A 13,020-nucleotide genomic window follows, 5' to 3' on the forward strand; every position below is an offset into this window, starting at 1 on the left:
CCAGGAGAAGCCTGCCAGGTGCGAAGGTTGTGGACCTCTTGAGACATCAAAACAAAATTGTTTGCAGTACTGGGGAGAAGCTGGTGGTCATGGTACATGTAGGTACTAGTGACACAGGGAAAGGTAGGAGAAAGGTCCTGGAAGCTAAATTCAGGCTGCTATGTAAGAGATTGAAGTCCAGGACCTCCATGGCAGCATTCTTTGAAATGCTTCCAATTCCACACCTAGAGTCAGTTAGACAAGCAGAACTGCAGGGACTCAATGTGTGGATGAGATGATGGTGTTGGGAGGAGGGATTTAGGTTTACTAGGAACTGGAGAATCTTTTGGGAAAGGAGGAGCCCAGACAGGAAGGATGGGCTCCACCTAAACCAAAATGGAACCAGATTGCTGGCATGTTTTTAAATTAAGGGCTGGGGGGAAGCTGACAAGTGAGAAGGAGCACATGGTTTGGACAGAGACATCTCTTACAGGAGGTTTTATTAAAGGGGATACTCTATATCCTAGTAATGAGGAGAGGATAAAAGTAGATAAAGTACAGGAAGAAACAGAAGAGAAACAGTCAAATGAAAAAGAGTCCCATTCAATTACATCACAGGAAGGCAGACAACTAAATACTGATAAATTGTATAACTGCTTGTATACCAATGCAAGAAGTCTAAATACTAAACTGGGTGAACTTGAGTGCCTGGTATTAAATGAGGATATTGATATAATAGGCATCACAGAAACTTGGTGGAATGATGATAACCAATGGGACACCGTAAAACCTACAGTCATGCTGCTGGGGGAATGGCACTATATGTGGAAGAAAGCATAAAGGCAAACAAAGTAAAAATCTTAAATGAATCAAACTGTACCACAGTATCACTATGGATAGAAATTCCATGCTTAAATAATAAGAATATAGCAGTAGGGATATATTACCGACCACCTGACCATGATGGTGATGGTGACTGTGAAATGCTCAGCGAGATTAGAGAGGCTACAAAAGCAGAATACCCAATAATAATGGGGGATTTCAACTATCCCCATATTGACTGGGTAAATGTCACCTCAGGGTCAGGATGCAAGATAACGTTTCTGGACACCATTAATGACTGCTTCCTGGAGCAGCTAGTCCTGGAACCCACAAGGGGAGAGGCAATTCTTGATTTAGTCCTAAATGGAGCACAGGATCTGGTCCAAGAACGGCTTGGTATTACAGACTATAATTTAATTAAATTTAACATCCTTGTAGGGGAGAAAATACCAAAGAAACCCATGACAGTAGCTTTTAACTTCAAAAAGGAGAGCTACACAAAAATGAGGAAACTAATTAAATGGAAATTAAAAGGAACAGTCACAAGAATGAAATGCCTTAAAAGCTGCATGGAAATTATTTAAAAGCACCATAATAGAGGCTCAAACTAAATGAATCCCCCCCTCTAAATAAATAGTAAAAGGATCAAAAAGATCCATCATGGCTAAAGAGCAGAGTAAAAGAGACAGTTAGAGACAAAAAGGTATCCTTTAAAAACTGGATGTCAAATCCTACCAAGTAAAATAGAAAGGAACATAAACTCTGGCAAGTCACATGTGAAACTATAATGAGGCAGGCCAAAAAACAAAACAAAACAAAACAAAAAGATTTCCCTTTACACACAAACTCACTGTGTGGGGGGGCAGAGGGTGAGAAAACCTGGATTTGTGCTGGAAATGGCCCAACTTGATGATCACTTTAGATAAGCTATTTACCAGCAGGACAGTGGGGTGGGAGGGGGTATTGTTTCATGGTCTCTGTGTGTATATAATGTCTACTGCAGTTTCCACGGTATGCATCCGATGAAGTGAGCTGTAGCTCACGAAAGCTCATGCTCAAATAAATTGGTTAGTCTCTAAGGTGCCACAAGTACTCCTTTTCTTTTTGGTTAAAAGCCAGGAAACAAAGGATAGGAATAAATTGTCAGTTTTCACAATGGAGAGTGATAAATAGTGGGGTCCCCCAAGGATTTGTACTAGGACCAGTACTGTTCAACATATTCATAAATGATCTGGAAATGGGTAAACTGTGAGGTGGCAAAGTTTGAAAATGATACAAAATTACTCAAGACAGCTGAGTCCAAAGCTGACTGTGAAGAGTTACAAAGGGGTCTCAAAAAACAAAGTGACTGGGTAAAAAAACGGCAGATGAAATTCTATGTTACTAAGTGCAAAGTAATGCACACTAGAAAAAATAATCCCAACTATACATACAAAACAATGGGGTCTAAACTAGCTGTTACCACTCAAGAAAGAGATCTTAGAGTCATTGTGGCTATTCTTGAGAACATCTGCTAATGTGCAGCGGTAGTCAAAAAAGCTAACAGAATTTTAGGAACCATTAGGAAAGTGATAGATAATAAGACAGAAAATATCATAATGTCACTATATAAATCCATGGTATGCCCACACCTTGAATACTGTGTGCAGTTCTGGTCACCCCATCTCAAAAAAGGTATATTAAATTGGAAAAAGGACAGAGAAGAGCAACAAAAATGTTTAGGGATATGGAGCAGCTTCCATATGAGGAGAGATGAAAAAGACTGGGACTGTTCATCTTAGAAAAGAGATAACCGGGGGGGGGGGGCAGGGGGATATAGCAGAGGTCTATAAAATCATGAATGGGATGGAGAAAGTGAATGAGGAAGTGTTATTTATGCCTTCTCATAAGAACCAGGAGTCACCCAATGAAATTAATAGGCAGTAAGTTTAAAACAAATATAAGGAAATATGTCTTCACACAGTGCACAGTTAACCTGTGGAACTGGTTGACAGGGGAAATTGTAACAGACAAAAGTATAACTGTGTTAAAAAAATAAGTAGATAAGTTCCTGGAGGATAGGTCAATCAATGGCTATTAGCCTGGATGGTCAGGGATGCAACCCAATGCTCTGGGTGTCCTTAAACCTCCGACTGCCAGAAGATGGGACTCAGTGACATAGGATGGATCACTCAATAAATTGCCCTGTTCTGTTGATTCCCCCTGAAGCATGTGGCACCGGCCACTGTTGGAAGACTGGCTATTGGACTAGCTGGCCCATTGATCTGACCGAGTACGCCATTCTTATGTTGCTGAAATGTATCCCAATGATTGTGAGGCTTTTAGCAGAGAATGCTGCAGCAACTCAGACACTGGAGCCTGTCAACCCAGTTAGAGCAGTCACTAGTGGTGTTATTACAGCCTGTTTTCTATGGCAGCAGTAAGAGGCAAACAACCTCAATCCAGCACTCATTTATTATTAATGCTGGGTTTGGCATGTGATCTTCATGGACAATGGGACTATGGTAAAAAGTGACTATGTAAAACTGGCATCTTCCTGCTCCACGGATCTGCTCCCTGGGCATTTCTGAGGCCCAGCCACTCAAGTCTCATTGCTATTTACCCTCTAAGAGCCACAGCAGCTTCGGGAGAGAGAGCAGAAATCTATCCTTGTGCATTATCGGTGACACTGCCAGCTCCATTCCAGCTGCAAACTCTTCCTTCCCAGGGGCACTGTAAGCAGCAGAGGAACAGGGGGGCTTTCAGACAGTCAGTGCAGCTGGATTCCATTCTTCCATATGCAGAGATCAGCCATCCACTTTCAGTCTGGAGTGTTTTTATTTTAGGTTAATCAATAATAAGGAAGTACAAAGTGGAGTCCCACGAGAGAGCCCCCCCCCCCCAACCCCCAGGTGGGCCCCTGCCCAGTGATGAGCGGCCAAAATCTTAACAACGGGTTCCCTCCTCACCCCATGAAGGGGTTGTTGCCCACTCCTGCCCCATCCAACCCCCCTCCGTTCCTTGATGCCCCCCCATCCACCCTCCTCCCCTGTCCCCTGACTGCCCCCAGAACTGGGCAGGAGGGTCTCGTGGGCCACCATAGTGGGTGCCCACCTGACCCCTAAGAGCCAGTGACACCTGCTGGGGGGCGAGGTTTGGAGTCCTGGAGGTGCTTACCTGGGGCAGCTCCCAGGAAGCATCTGGCAGGTCCCTCTGGCACCTAGGGGCAGGGGAGCGTAGCTGGGGGGGAGCAGGGGGAGTGGCTGCTCCCCCACTGATCACATTAAAAGTGGCGCCTTAGGCGCCAACTCCCTGGGTGCTCTGGGGCTGGAGCTGGCCCCGCTTTGCTTCTCTGCCCCCCAGCTTCCCGCAAATCAGCTGTTCGGTGGGAAACTGGGGAGGGCTGAGAAGCAGGCGGCGGCTTCCCGCTCAGGCCCAGGGTGGCGCAAGTGAGCTGGGGCAGGGAGCGGTTTCCCTGCGCGCTGCCCCTGCCCCCCAGGTTACCTGCTGTGGCACGGGCAGCCCTCCTCATGCCCCACCCCTACCCCCACCCCAGCTCACCTCCTCCTCCCTGGGCCTGAGCAGGAAGCCCTGGCCTTCTTCTCAGCCTGCCCCAGTGTCCTGTGCGAACAGCTGATTTGCGGGAAGCCTGGGGTGGGGGGCGGAGAAGCAGAGCGGGGCGGCGCATTCAGGGGAGGAGGCGGAGCGGAGGTGAGCTGGGGCTGGGGGTTGGGGGGGGGAGCTGTAAATTTTCCCCTTGGGTGCTCCAGGGCTGGAGCACCCATGGAGTCAGCGCCTAAGGCGCCACTTTTGGCCAGTTAAATTTGTCCCTCGAGGAACAACTGGTTCTAAAAGGGCTTCTAAATTTAACAACCGTTTCTAGCGAACCGGTGGGAACCGGCTCCAGCTCACCACTGCCCCTGCCCCCCTCTAGGACACACTGCCCTGAGCTGTATGTGTCAGCCCAGATCCTCCAAGGTACCAGATGTGTAGTTTCATCAATTTCCGTGAGAGTTAGGCACCTAAACACTAATGGCTGCCTGTCTCTGTAGCCAGCAGAGGCCTTGGAGATTTAAAGAGGCAGTACATGAAAAGGAAGGCATAATAGTCAATGAAATAACCCATGCACTGAGGGTTGGAAAAATAATTGCTTGACTTGTAAAACGAGTACATTGGACCAAATTCTGCTCTCATTACTTAGGTGTAAAATGTGGAGTAAGTCAGTGTACCTGAGAGCAGAATCTACGTCCTTTATTATAGCCAACACTAAGGCCTTGTCCCCACACAAGTTGTACCACTTTAACTATATTAGCATAGTGAATGCGTATAACCACCACTGTGGATGCAGTGCTACTGGTATAAGGTGCTTATGCTGGTCCAGTTTATTCCAGTATGGGTCGGGGAATAAGCTAAATCAGTATAAGCACATTTATACCCACTACTACTGTGCCCACACTAGAAGCTGTACCAGTATGACTATATTGGTAAAAAAAAAAATCCCCCCTGCCCCTAAGTGATCTAGTAACTTCTATCTGGACACAATCTGTGTGTAGAGCTGACCCAAGTGAATAGGGCAGAAGGGAGTACATTCAATCCCTCCTGAGAACACTGTAGGCAGCTGGAAGACAGAGGAATGCAACTAGCTTATAGAGGTTACAAGCTAGAGAGTCTGCTTGAATAAAGAATTCAGTCTCCTCTTTCTGGCTTGCTCACTCTGCTCCAGGATCTGCGAGACAGCATGAATGGGGAGCCCCATAACATCAGTGGGGCACAGTCACTTTTCTGATCACACCTGCGCTTTAAAGTGATGCCAAAAACCTGTTTGGTACCTCAGATGTCTGCAACCATCCAGCATATGATCCCCACAGAGCAAGGGGGGTGGAGGCAGTGCTCAGGGGTTCCCTCCTGAAGGAACGGCCACTAGGCTGGGTGCCAGCCCCAGGATAGGCTGGCCCCTCAGGTAGCAGTGCTGCAGTGCAACTTGGTCATCAAAAACATATGCATTTGCAGACAGTGATGTTCTAGAGCCCGCATCCTGCCATGTGAAGGGCAGAGCCTTTGCAGTCAAATCCTAGCTACTGGCTCAGCCAGACCGTGCTTTACATCTGGCAAAGAAAATGATCCCAGCCAAGCAGCTCAGTACAAGAAGTACAGTGACAGGAATTATCACAATGGCCTTGTTGCACTGCAAGACTGAAGCAGGCACATTCTTCACCAGGGTGCCCTGGTAATGAGACGGGGATTCACACGTGTAGTCCTGAGGCCAGTCTGGCATCAAGGACTCTGTGCTCGCCAAGGCCTGGATCTCACTGGCACCCGCACATGAACAGTTGTAGAGATTCTGACCTGCCCTTAGGCTCTGCAGGTGTCTCAGAGACCGCAGCTGATCCCTTGGGAGACGAGAGATCAGGTTTCCGTCTAGACTGAGGACTTCTAGAGCAGGATAGTTCTTGGCTGAGGGGACAGCATGCAGTCTGTTGTTGGACAGGTGGAGTTTCTTCAGGAAGGGGAGTGCAAGGTCTAGAGTATGAAGGTTATTGGAACTCACATCTAATACTTCAACACTGGGGGGCAGAGGCAGGGAGATGTGATCTAAGCCCGTGGTGGACAAGTTGAGGATGCGGAGGGATGGCTGCCACTGACATGAAGAGAAGGGGATAGCCAGGAGGTCATTCTGACTCAGGTCTAAGTGGACGAGCTTCTCCAGATTGTGCAGCATTTCACACACAGTGTGGAAGGAGCTCAGATTGTTGCGATGGAGTTTTAATACTTGGAGTTGTGGGAAAGCCCCCTGGCAAAATGAAGGCCTCATGCTCTGGTCTTGGAGGTGGTTTTCCGACACATCCAGATAGCGTAAGGTTCTGAAAACCTTGCCAATGCTGCATGGAATGTAGGTGACCTGAGACTGTGTCACAGTCAGATTCTGCAGGGTCTCCAGCCAGCCACTCAGGTGGGCGAAGTCTTTGTCTCTGTCAATCAGGGAGGTGGAGGTCACGTTATGGAAGCGTAATGAGGAGACAGGCAGAATTAACCTGTCCATGTGGAACCAGCTGGCATTTCCAAGGAAAGTGCAGCTTTCAAACTCGAGCTCTGTAATACGCATGTAGTAAATGAACTTCGTAACAGCTGCCAAGAGAACCTCTGGCACAAGAAGATCTCCAAAGATAATCTTGGTCACCTGCAGCGACTGCAGTATGTTGAGCACCGATTGCTCTACTGTGATTGATGCAAAACCTGCATATTTCTCCAAGTTTCCTCCTCGAAGCTCGAAGACAAAGGCATGGAAACACTGAAGGAGGTTTCCCATGTTTTCCCGATTCAAAAGAGAGCAGGTGCAATGACTTTGGGACTTATTGAAGGAGCAGTCGCCTCCTACCTCAGAGAGTTTCAATCCTGTGAGCAGAATAACCACAAACAGCGGAGAGATGTGCATGATGAATAGCCTAGAAAACAGAAGAGCAAGAGTAAAGCCCAGGCCTTTGCTGTTACAGAGCTGGGGCTGCAGGCACTAACATTCAGTGAAGCCAATGGGAGGCGAGGGGTGATCTCTGGAGCCTTTGCTCCATGCAATACAAGCACCAGAACAAGGCTAGGATTATTCACAGGACATTGTTCCTGAGTCCAGTACTGGGCACCAATAGAAGGGCATGTGAGCATTCCCCCTGCACAGCAACCTCCGGGGGAGAATGAGGGTGGAAGAGAGTTAGGTGAGAGCAAGTCCAGACTTTGGTGAGAGCTACTGCCTTGGACTCAGGGATTGATTTGATGCTTGCTGGCACTGCTGGAAGCCTCAGTTCTGGGTAGGTTTTAGCCAGTTCCTCCTACCAGTAATGGAGTGCTTGTTCAGTGAGTGCTGTTAGCTCAGGCATGGTCTCCAAGGCATTGGGATGAAGGTGGGTGGCCTCTATTACTAGTCACACAACGCCTCAGTGATGTGACACCAGGTAAAACCCTGGTCCCATTCAAATCCAGGGCAAAACATCCACTGGCTACCATGGAACTTACAGCATCAGTCCCAGCTGGAAGCCAATGGAGCTAAGCTGAGGATCTGGCCCCCAGAGCTTTAGGAGATGTCACAGCCAAGTCAGAGATGGATCTGAGCCACAAAGTTCAGGCCTGGATCCAGCTTCAGATTTGCCCAAAGGCTGGAGGAGATACTCAGCTCCATGGTGTCTCTAGTTACATTGTCTCTTCGTGAGGATTCTCACCTAGATCTGGTTTACGGGCCAGCAGTGATTCCTCGTCCCTCCCATCCCAGTGAACATGCAGCAGCCAGTGGAGGAGAGTCGGTATTTCTCCCCACACAAAGCCTGTTTCTCTTCACAGGCAGAGCTGTGCCTCACCCTGCCAGCAGCCCCATTTGGATGGGAATCTGCCCATTTCCCACCCCTCAACAATCCCCTCCAGCCAAGAGAGCTGCTTCGTCCCACCCAGCCATGAAGGACTTCTCAATGCTCGAGTGCCAGTTTGAATCCTGTGCACTGGGTTGCGGGGGAAGGCTGCCAAATCCCAGGATGGGGAATCTCTTCCCATTAAGTGCCCTGGCAAACCCAAGGGCACAGCAGGAGGAGATGCTAGAAATGGCAAATCACACAAGAGAAAGTATGGTCTAGTGGTCAGAGCACAGAACTGGGGGTCAGTGACTCCCTTCTTTTATTCAAAGCTCTGACAGAGGCTCACTGTGCACTCTTGGGAAGGTTAGTTCACCTCTCAATGCCTCAGTTTCCCTATCTCAAACTGGAGTTCTAACAACTACCAACCTCACAGGGAGTGGTGAGGGATCATTCAGTAATATACATACAACACTGAGAATGTGTAAACTGTGGGGTCTGGTTATTCTATATGACTGAGTGACCCGGATCAGGACTGTTGATGGGCAGTCCAAAAAGTGCCAGCAGTTAAAGGGTTAAAAGATGATAAAGAATGCTTTGCTTGTTTTGCAGAGGTGTATTTCCCAGGTGCCCCGCATGACTGGAGAAGCAATCACATTTCATCAGCATTACAGAGGGGTTATTGTTAAAGGACTCACCTGCCAACTTGGAATTGCAATATTTTCCTGCCAAGGAAGCGCTCAATTCCTTTAGCTTTTGGGAGACCTTGATTAAGATGTCAGTGGTTTTCTCTTGTGAGCTGCTTTACTCTCCTGCATGGGACCCTCCTTCACTCAAAACCCTTCACTTACTGCTACTCACTGTCACACAGTTTCCCAGTTGCTACTTCCTTTTGCACAAATCTATTCTGTTTGTTTCCTGAAACAGAACTGCAGTTGGGAAATACTAATGGGTATAAGGCATTTCATAATCCTTCCCAAATCCTCCACGCCCAGAATGCTGTCTGGGCCAGCAGTGGGCCTGACCAAGAGACCGAAAGGGGAAGAACTGGGTTTCCTGTGCTCCAGCTGCCCAGAAAGCTAAGGAGATCTTGCTTTGATTTCCTTATAGTATGCTTCTCCTCTGAAAAGTACCTCTGTCCAAACGGCATTGCAGGGTAACAGGTTTGTCTGACTTTGGGGAAGGGATGGAATGAGGGCGGGGCGAGGGCAGTGCAGGAGTGGGGCCAGGGCTGGGCGGGGGGGTCGAGCACCCAGTGGGAAGAGTGGAAGTCGGCGCCTATGCCCAAGAGCGTGCTTGATTCTTGATTCTCAGGTCCCAGGTGGAGTTAGCAGAGTTTAAACTAGGGCTGTCAAACGATCAAAAAAATTAATCGCGATTAATCACACGATTAAAAAAAATAATTGCCATTAAATTGCACTGTTAAACAATAATAGAATACCATTTATTTAAATATTTGTGGATGTTTTCTACATTTTCAAATATATTGATTTCAATTACAACACAGATTACAAAGTGTACAGTGCTCACTTGATATTTATTTTTGATTACAAGTATTTGCACTGTAAAAAACCCCAAAGGAAATAGTATTTTTCAATTCACCTGATACAAGTACTGTAATGCAATCTCTTTATCTCGAAAGTTAAACTTACAAATGTAGAAGTATGTAAAAAAAACCTGCATTCAAAAATAAAACCATGTAAAATTTTAGAGCCTGCAAGTCCACTCAATCCTACTTCTTGTTCAGCCAATTGCTCAAACATGTTTGTTTACATTTGCAGGAGATAATGCTGCCCGCTTCTTGTTTACATTGTCACCTGAAAGTGAGAACAGGTGTTCTCATGGCACTGTTGTAGCCAGCGTCGCAAGATATTTATGTGCCAGATATGCTAAAGAGTCATATGTCCCTTCATGCTTCAACCACCATTCCAGAGGACATGCGTCCATGCTGATGACAGGTTCTGCTTGATAATAATCCAAACCAGTGTGGAATGATGCATTTTCATTTTCATTATCTGAGTCAGATGCCACCAGCAGAAGATTCATTTTCTTTCTTGGTGGTTTGGGTTCTTTAGTTTCTGCATCAGATTGTTGCTCTTTTAAGACTTCTGAAAGCATGCTCCACACCTCGTCCCTCTGAGATTTTGGAAGGCACTTCAGATTCTTAAACCTTGGGTCGAGTGCTGTTGCTATCTTTAGAAACCTCACATTGGTACCTTCTTTGTGTTTTGTCAAATCTGCAGTGAAAGTGTTCTTAAAATGAACAACATGTGCTGGGTTATCATCCGAGACTGCTATAACATAAAATATATGGCAGAATGTGGGTAAAACAGAGCAGGGGACATACAATTCTCCCACAAGGAGTTCAGTCAGAAATTTAATTAACACATTATTTTTAACGAGTAGCATCAGCATGGAAGCATCCCCTGGCATATGTGTGTGTGTGTGTATATATATATATACACACACACAGTAAGTAGTACCTTACTAATTGAGCTGTCCCAAAGGGTGGAAGATTTGGGTCCACAATTAATTATAAGAAAACAGAGCCCTATAGAAGTATTGTATACAGGTGTAGAAACTACTAGCATGCAAACTGCATAATCTGTGTGTGACGTTCCCCTGGTGTTATCTCGGCCGGTGATCCGCTAGGTCACTCCAATCCTCGACTCTGGGAGCCATCCTTACCCTGCTGTGCTGTGAGAAACCCCCACACCTGGACTGTTCACACATAGCCTCTGGCATGTAAGATGCTTGGATTGTGCAACTAGCCAATATCTCCGGTCCCAGACACAACCCTAGGAACCTCTGTATTGCAGTGTCCAGTTATGCCCACTGGACGCTGCAAGTTTATGTGAGTTCGTCAATTTAACAAAGAAATTGATACATACCAGGCTTGTTATCCCCAGGAGAGTCTCTGACACACTTTAAACGAAATACACTGCTTTAGGTAGAATAAACAAACAAATTTATTAACTACAAAGATAGATTTTAAGTGATTTTAAGTCAAAGCACAAGAAGCCAGATTTGGTCAAATGAAATAAAAGCAAAATGCATTCTAAGCTGATCTTCACACTTTCAGTGCCCTTACAAACTTAGATGCTTCTCACCACAGGCTGGCTGGTTGCCCTTCAGCCAGGCTCTCCCTTTTGATCAGCGCCTCAGTCGCTTGGTGGTGATGTCTGTAGATGTAGGTGGAAGAGAGAGGAAGAGCATGGCAAATGTCTCTCCCTTTTATCATAGAATCATAGAATATTAGGGTTGGAAGAGACCTCAGGAGGTCATCTAGTCCAATCCCCTGCTCAAAGCAGGACCAACACCAACTAAATCATCCCAGCCAAGGCTTTGTCAAGCCAGGTCTTAAAAACCTCTAAGGATGGAGATTCCACCACCTCCCTAGGTAACCCATTCCAGTGCTTCACCACCCTCCTATTGAAATAGTGTTTCCTAATATCCAACCTAGACCTCCCCCCTGCAACTTGAGACCATTGCTTCTTGTTTTGTCATCTGCTACCACTGAGAACAGCCTAGCTCCATCCTCTTTGGAATCCTCCCCCCTCAGGTAGTTGAAGGCTGCTATCAAATCCCCCCTCACTCTTCTCTTCTGCAGACTAAATAACCCCAGTTCCCTCAGCCTCTCCTCGTAAGTCATGTGCCCCAGCCCCCTAATAATTTTCACTGCCCTCCGCTGGACTCTCTCCCATTTGTCCACATCCCTTCTGTAGTGGGGGGACCAAAACTGGATGCAATACTCCAGATGTGTTCTTTCTTCCGTCTTGGCTTTGTCCCACCCCCCTTCAGAGTCAGGTGAGCATTACCTCATCGTAGTCCCAAACTGACCAAAGGAAGGGGGGTGACTCAATGAAGAGTCCATAGATCCTTTGTTGCTATCTAGGCCAGTGTCCTTTGTTCCTGTGAGGCTGGGCTGGGTTTGTCCCATACATGCCCTGATGAGGTATGAACTGCCCCTCTGCTCTTGGAGAATTTTTGCCTGGGCTTGTTTTAAGCCACAAGGACGCATTTTCAGCCTCATAACTATATAAATGAAATTACAACCTATAACATTACTGTAACAACAATTACTGTAACATTACTATAACAACAATGCTCGGTGCATCATGAGCCTTCCAAAGACACCCAATGTGACAAACTTTGCATTGGATACTACACAATCATTTTATACGGATGAGCACGGGGGTGCTGGGTGTTCGTTCGAGATACAGAACATTATACTTTGGCAGTTACTGCTAGATCAGATTAAACTCAAATCAGATTATAAACATTACTTTCCTATCATTCAAGGGAGTCAGCATGGAAGTTATATGGGGTTGATCCTACTCTCACTGAAGTCAAAGGCAAATCCTCCATTGATTTCAGTGGGGCAGAATCCGGATGTTAATGGGCCCATTTCTAACCTCTGAAGCTGTGCCTGCAAAATGTGCATGTGTAGGGGAATTTACTTGAGAAAAGAGTTTCAAGGATGAGTCAAATCCCTCAGTAATAGAGTCCCATAGTCACTATCTGGACTAGAAACTCTTGGGAGGAGTGGCACAAATAACACCTGGCTAACAGGCAGTGCCACATACTGAAAGTTCACCAAAGGAGCCAGGGAAGGGGGGAAGGGATAGTTCAGTGGTTTGAGCATTGGCCTGCTAAACCCAGGGTTGTGAGTTCAATCGTTGAGGGGGCCATTTAGGGATTGGGGCAAAAATTGGGGATTGGTCCTGCTTTGAGCAGGGGGCTGGACTAGATGACCTCCTGAGGTCCCTTCCAACCCTGATATTCTATGAAGGCTGCAGAAAGTGGAATACAGCACAATTCCCCAACGCGTTCTCTGGTGAAGCCTCCTGATCTACATCCCCAGGGCTTCCCTGACCAACACAGTCAGGGCCAACCATGTCCAGGGCGC

General features: G+C 46.8%; 1 protein-coding gene across 1 annotated transcript; it reads right to left on the reverse strand.

Moving 5' to 3' along the window:
• Window positions 1–4,599: 4,599 nt before the first annotated feature.
• CD14 (CD14 molecule) lies at window positions 4,600–8,972 on the reverse strand. The gene is made up of 2 exons (XM_084636048.1): window positions 8,810–8,972; window positions 4,600–7,223 (listed from the first exon to the last, which is right to left on the reverse strand). Exon 2 carries the CDS (start codon window positions 7,211–7,213, stop codon window positions 5,864–5,866), a length of 1,350 nt encoding a protein of 449 aa, XP_084492174.1. The 5' UTR covers window positions 7,214–7,223; window positions 8,810–8,972; the 3' UTR covers window positions 4,600–5,863.
• Between the last annotated feature and the right edge of the window lie 4,048 nt (window positions 8,973–13,020).

The sequence above is a fragment of the Lepidochelys olivacea genome, assembly GCF_965140295.1.
Source record: "Lepidochelys olivacea isolate rLepOli2 genome assembly, chromosome: 8".
Taxonomy (NCBI): Eukaryota; Metazoa; Chordata; order Testudines; family Cheloniidae; genus Lepidochelys; species Lepidochelys olivacea.

Bases quoted from the DNA above. Each gene is read 5' to 3' on its own strand.
- CD14 (XM_084636048.1), bottom strand. From the start codon at position 7,213: ATGCACATCTCTCCGCTGTTTGTGGTTATTCTGCTCACAGGATTGAAA.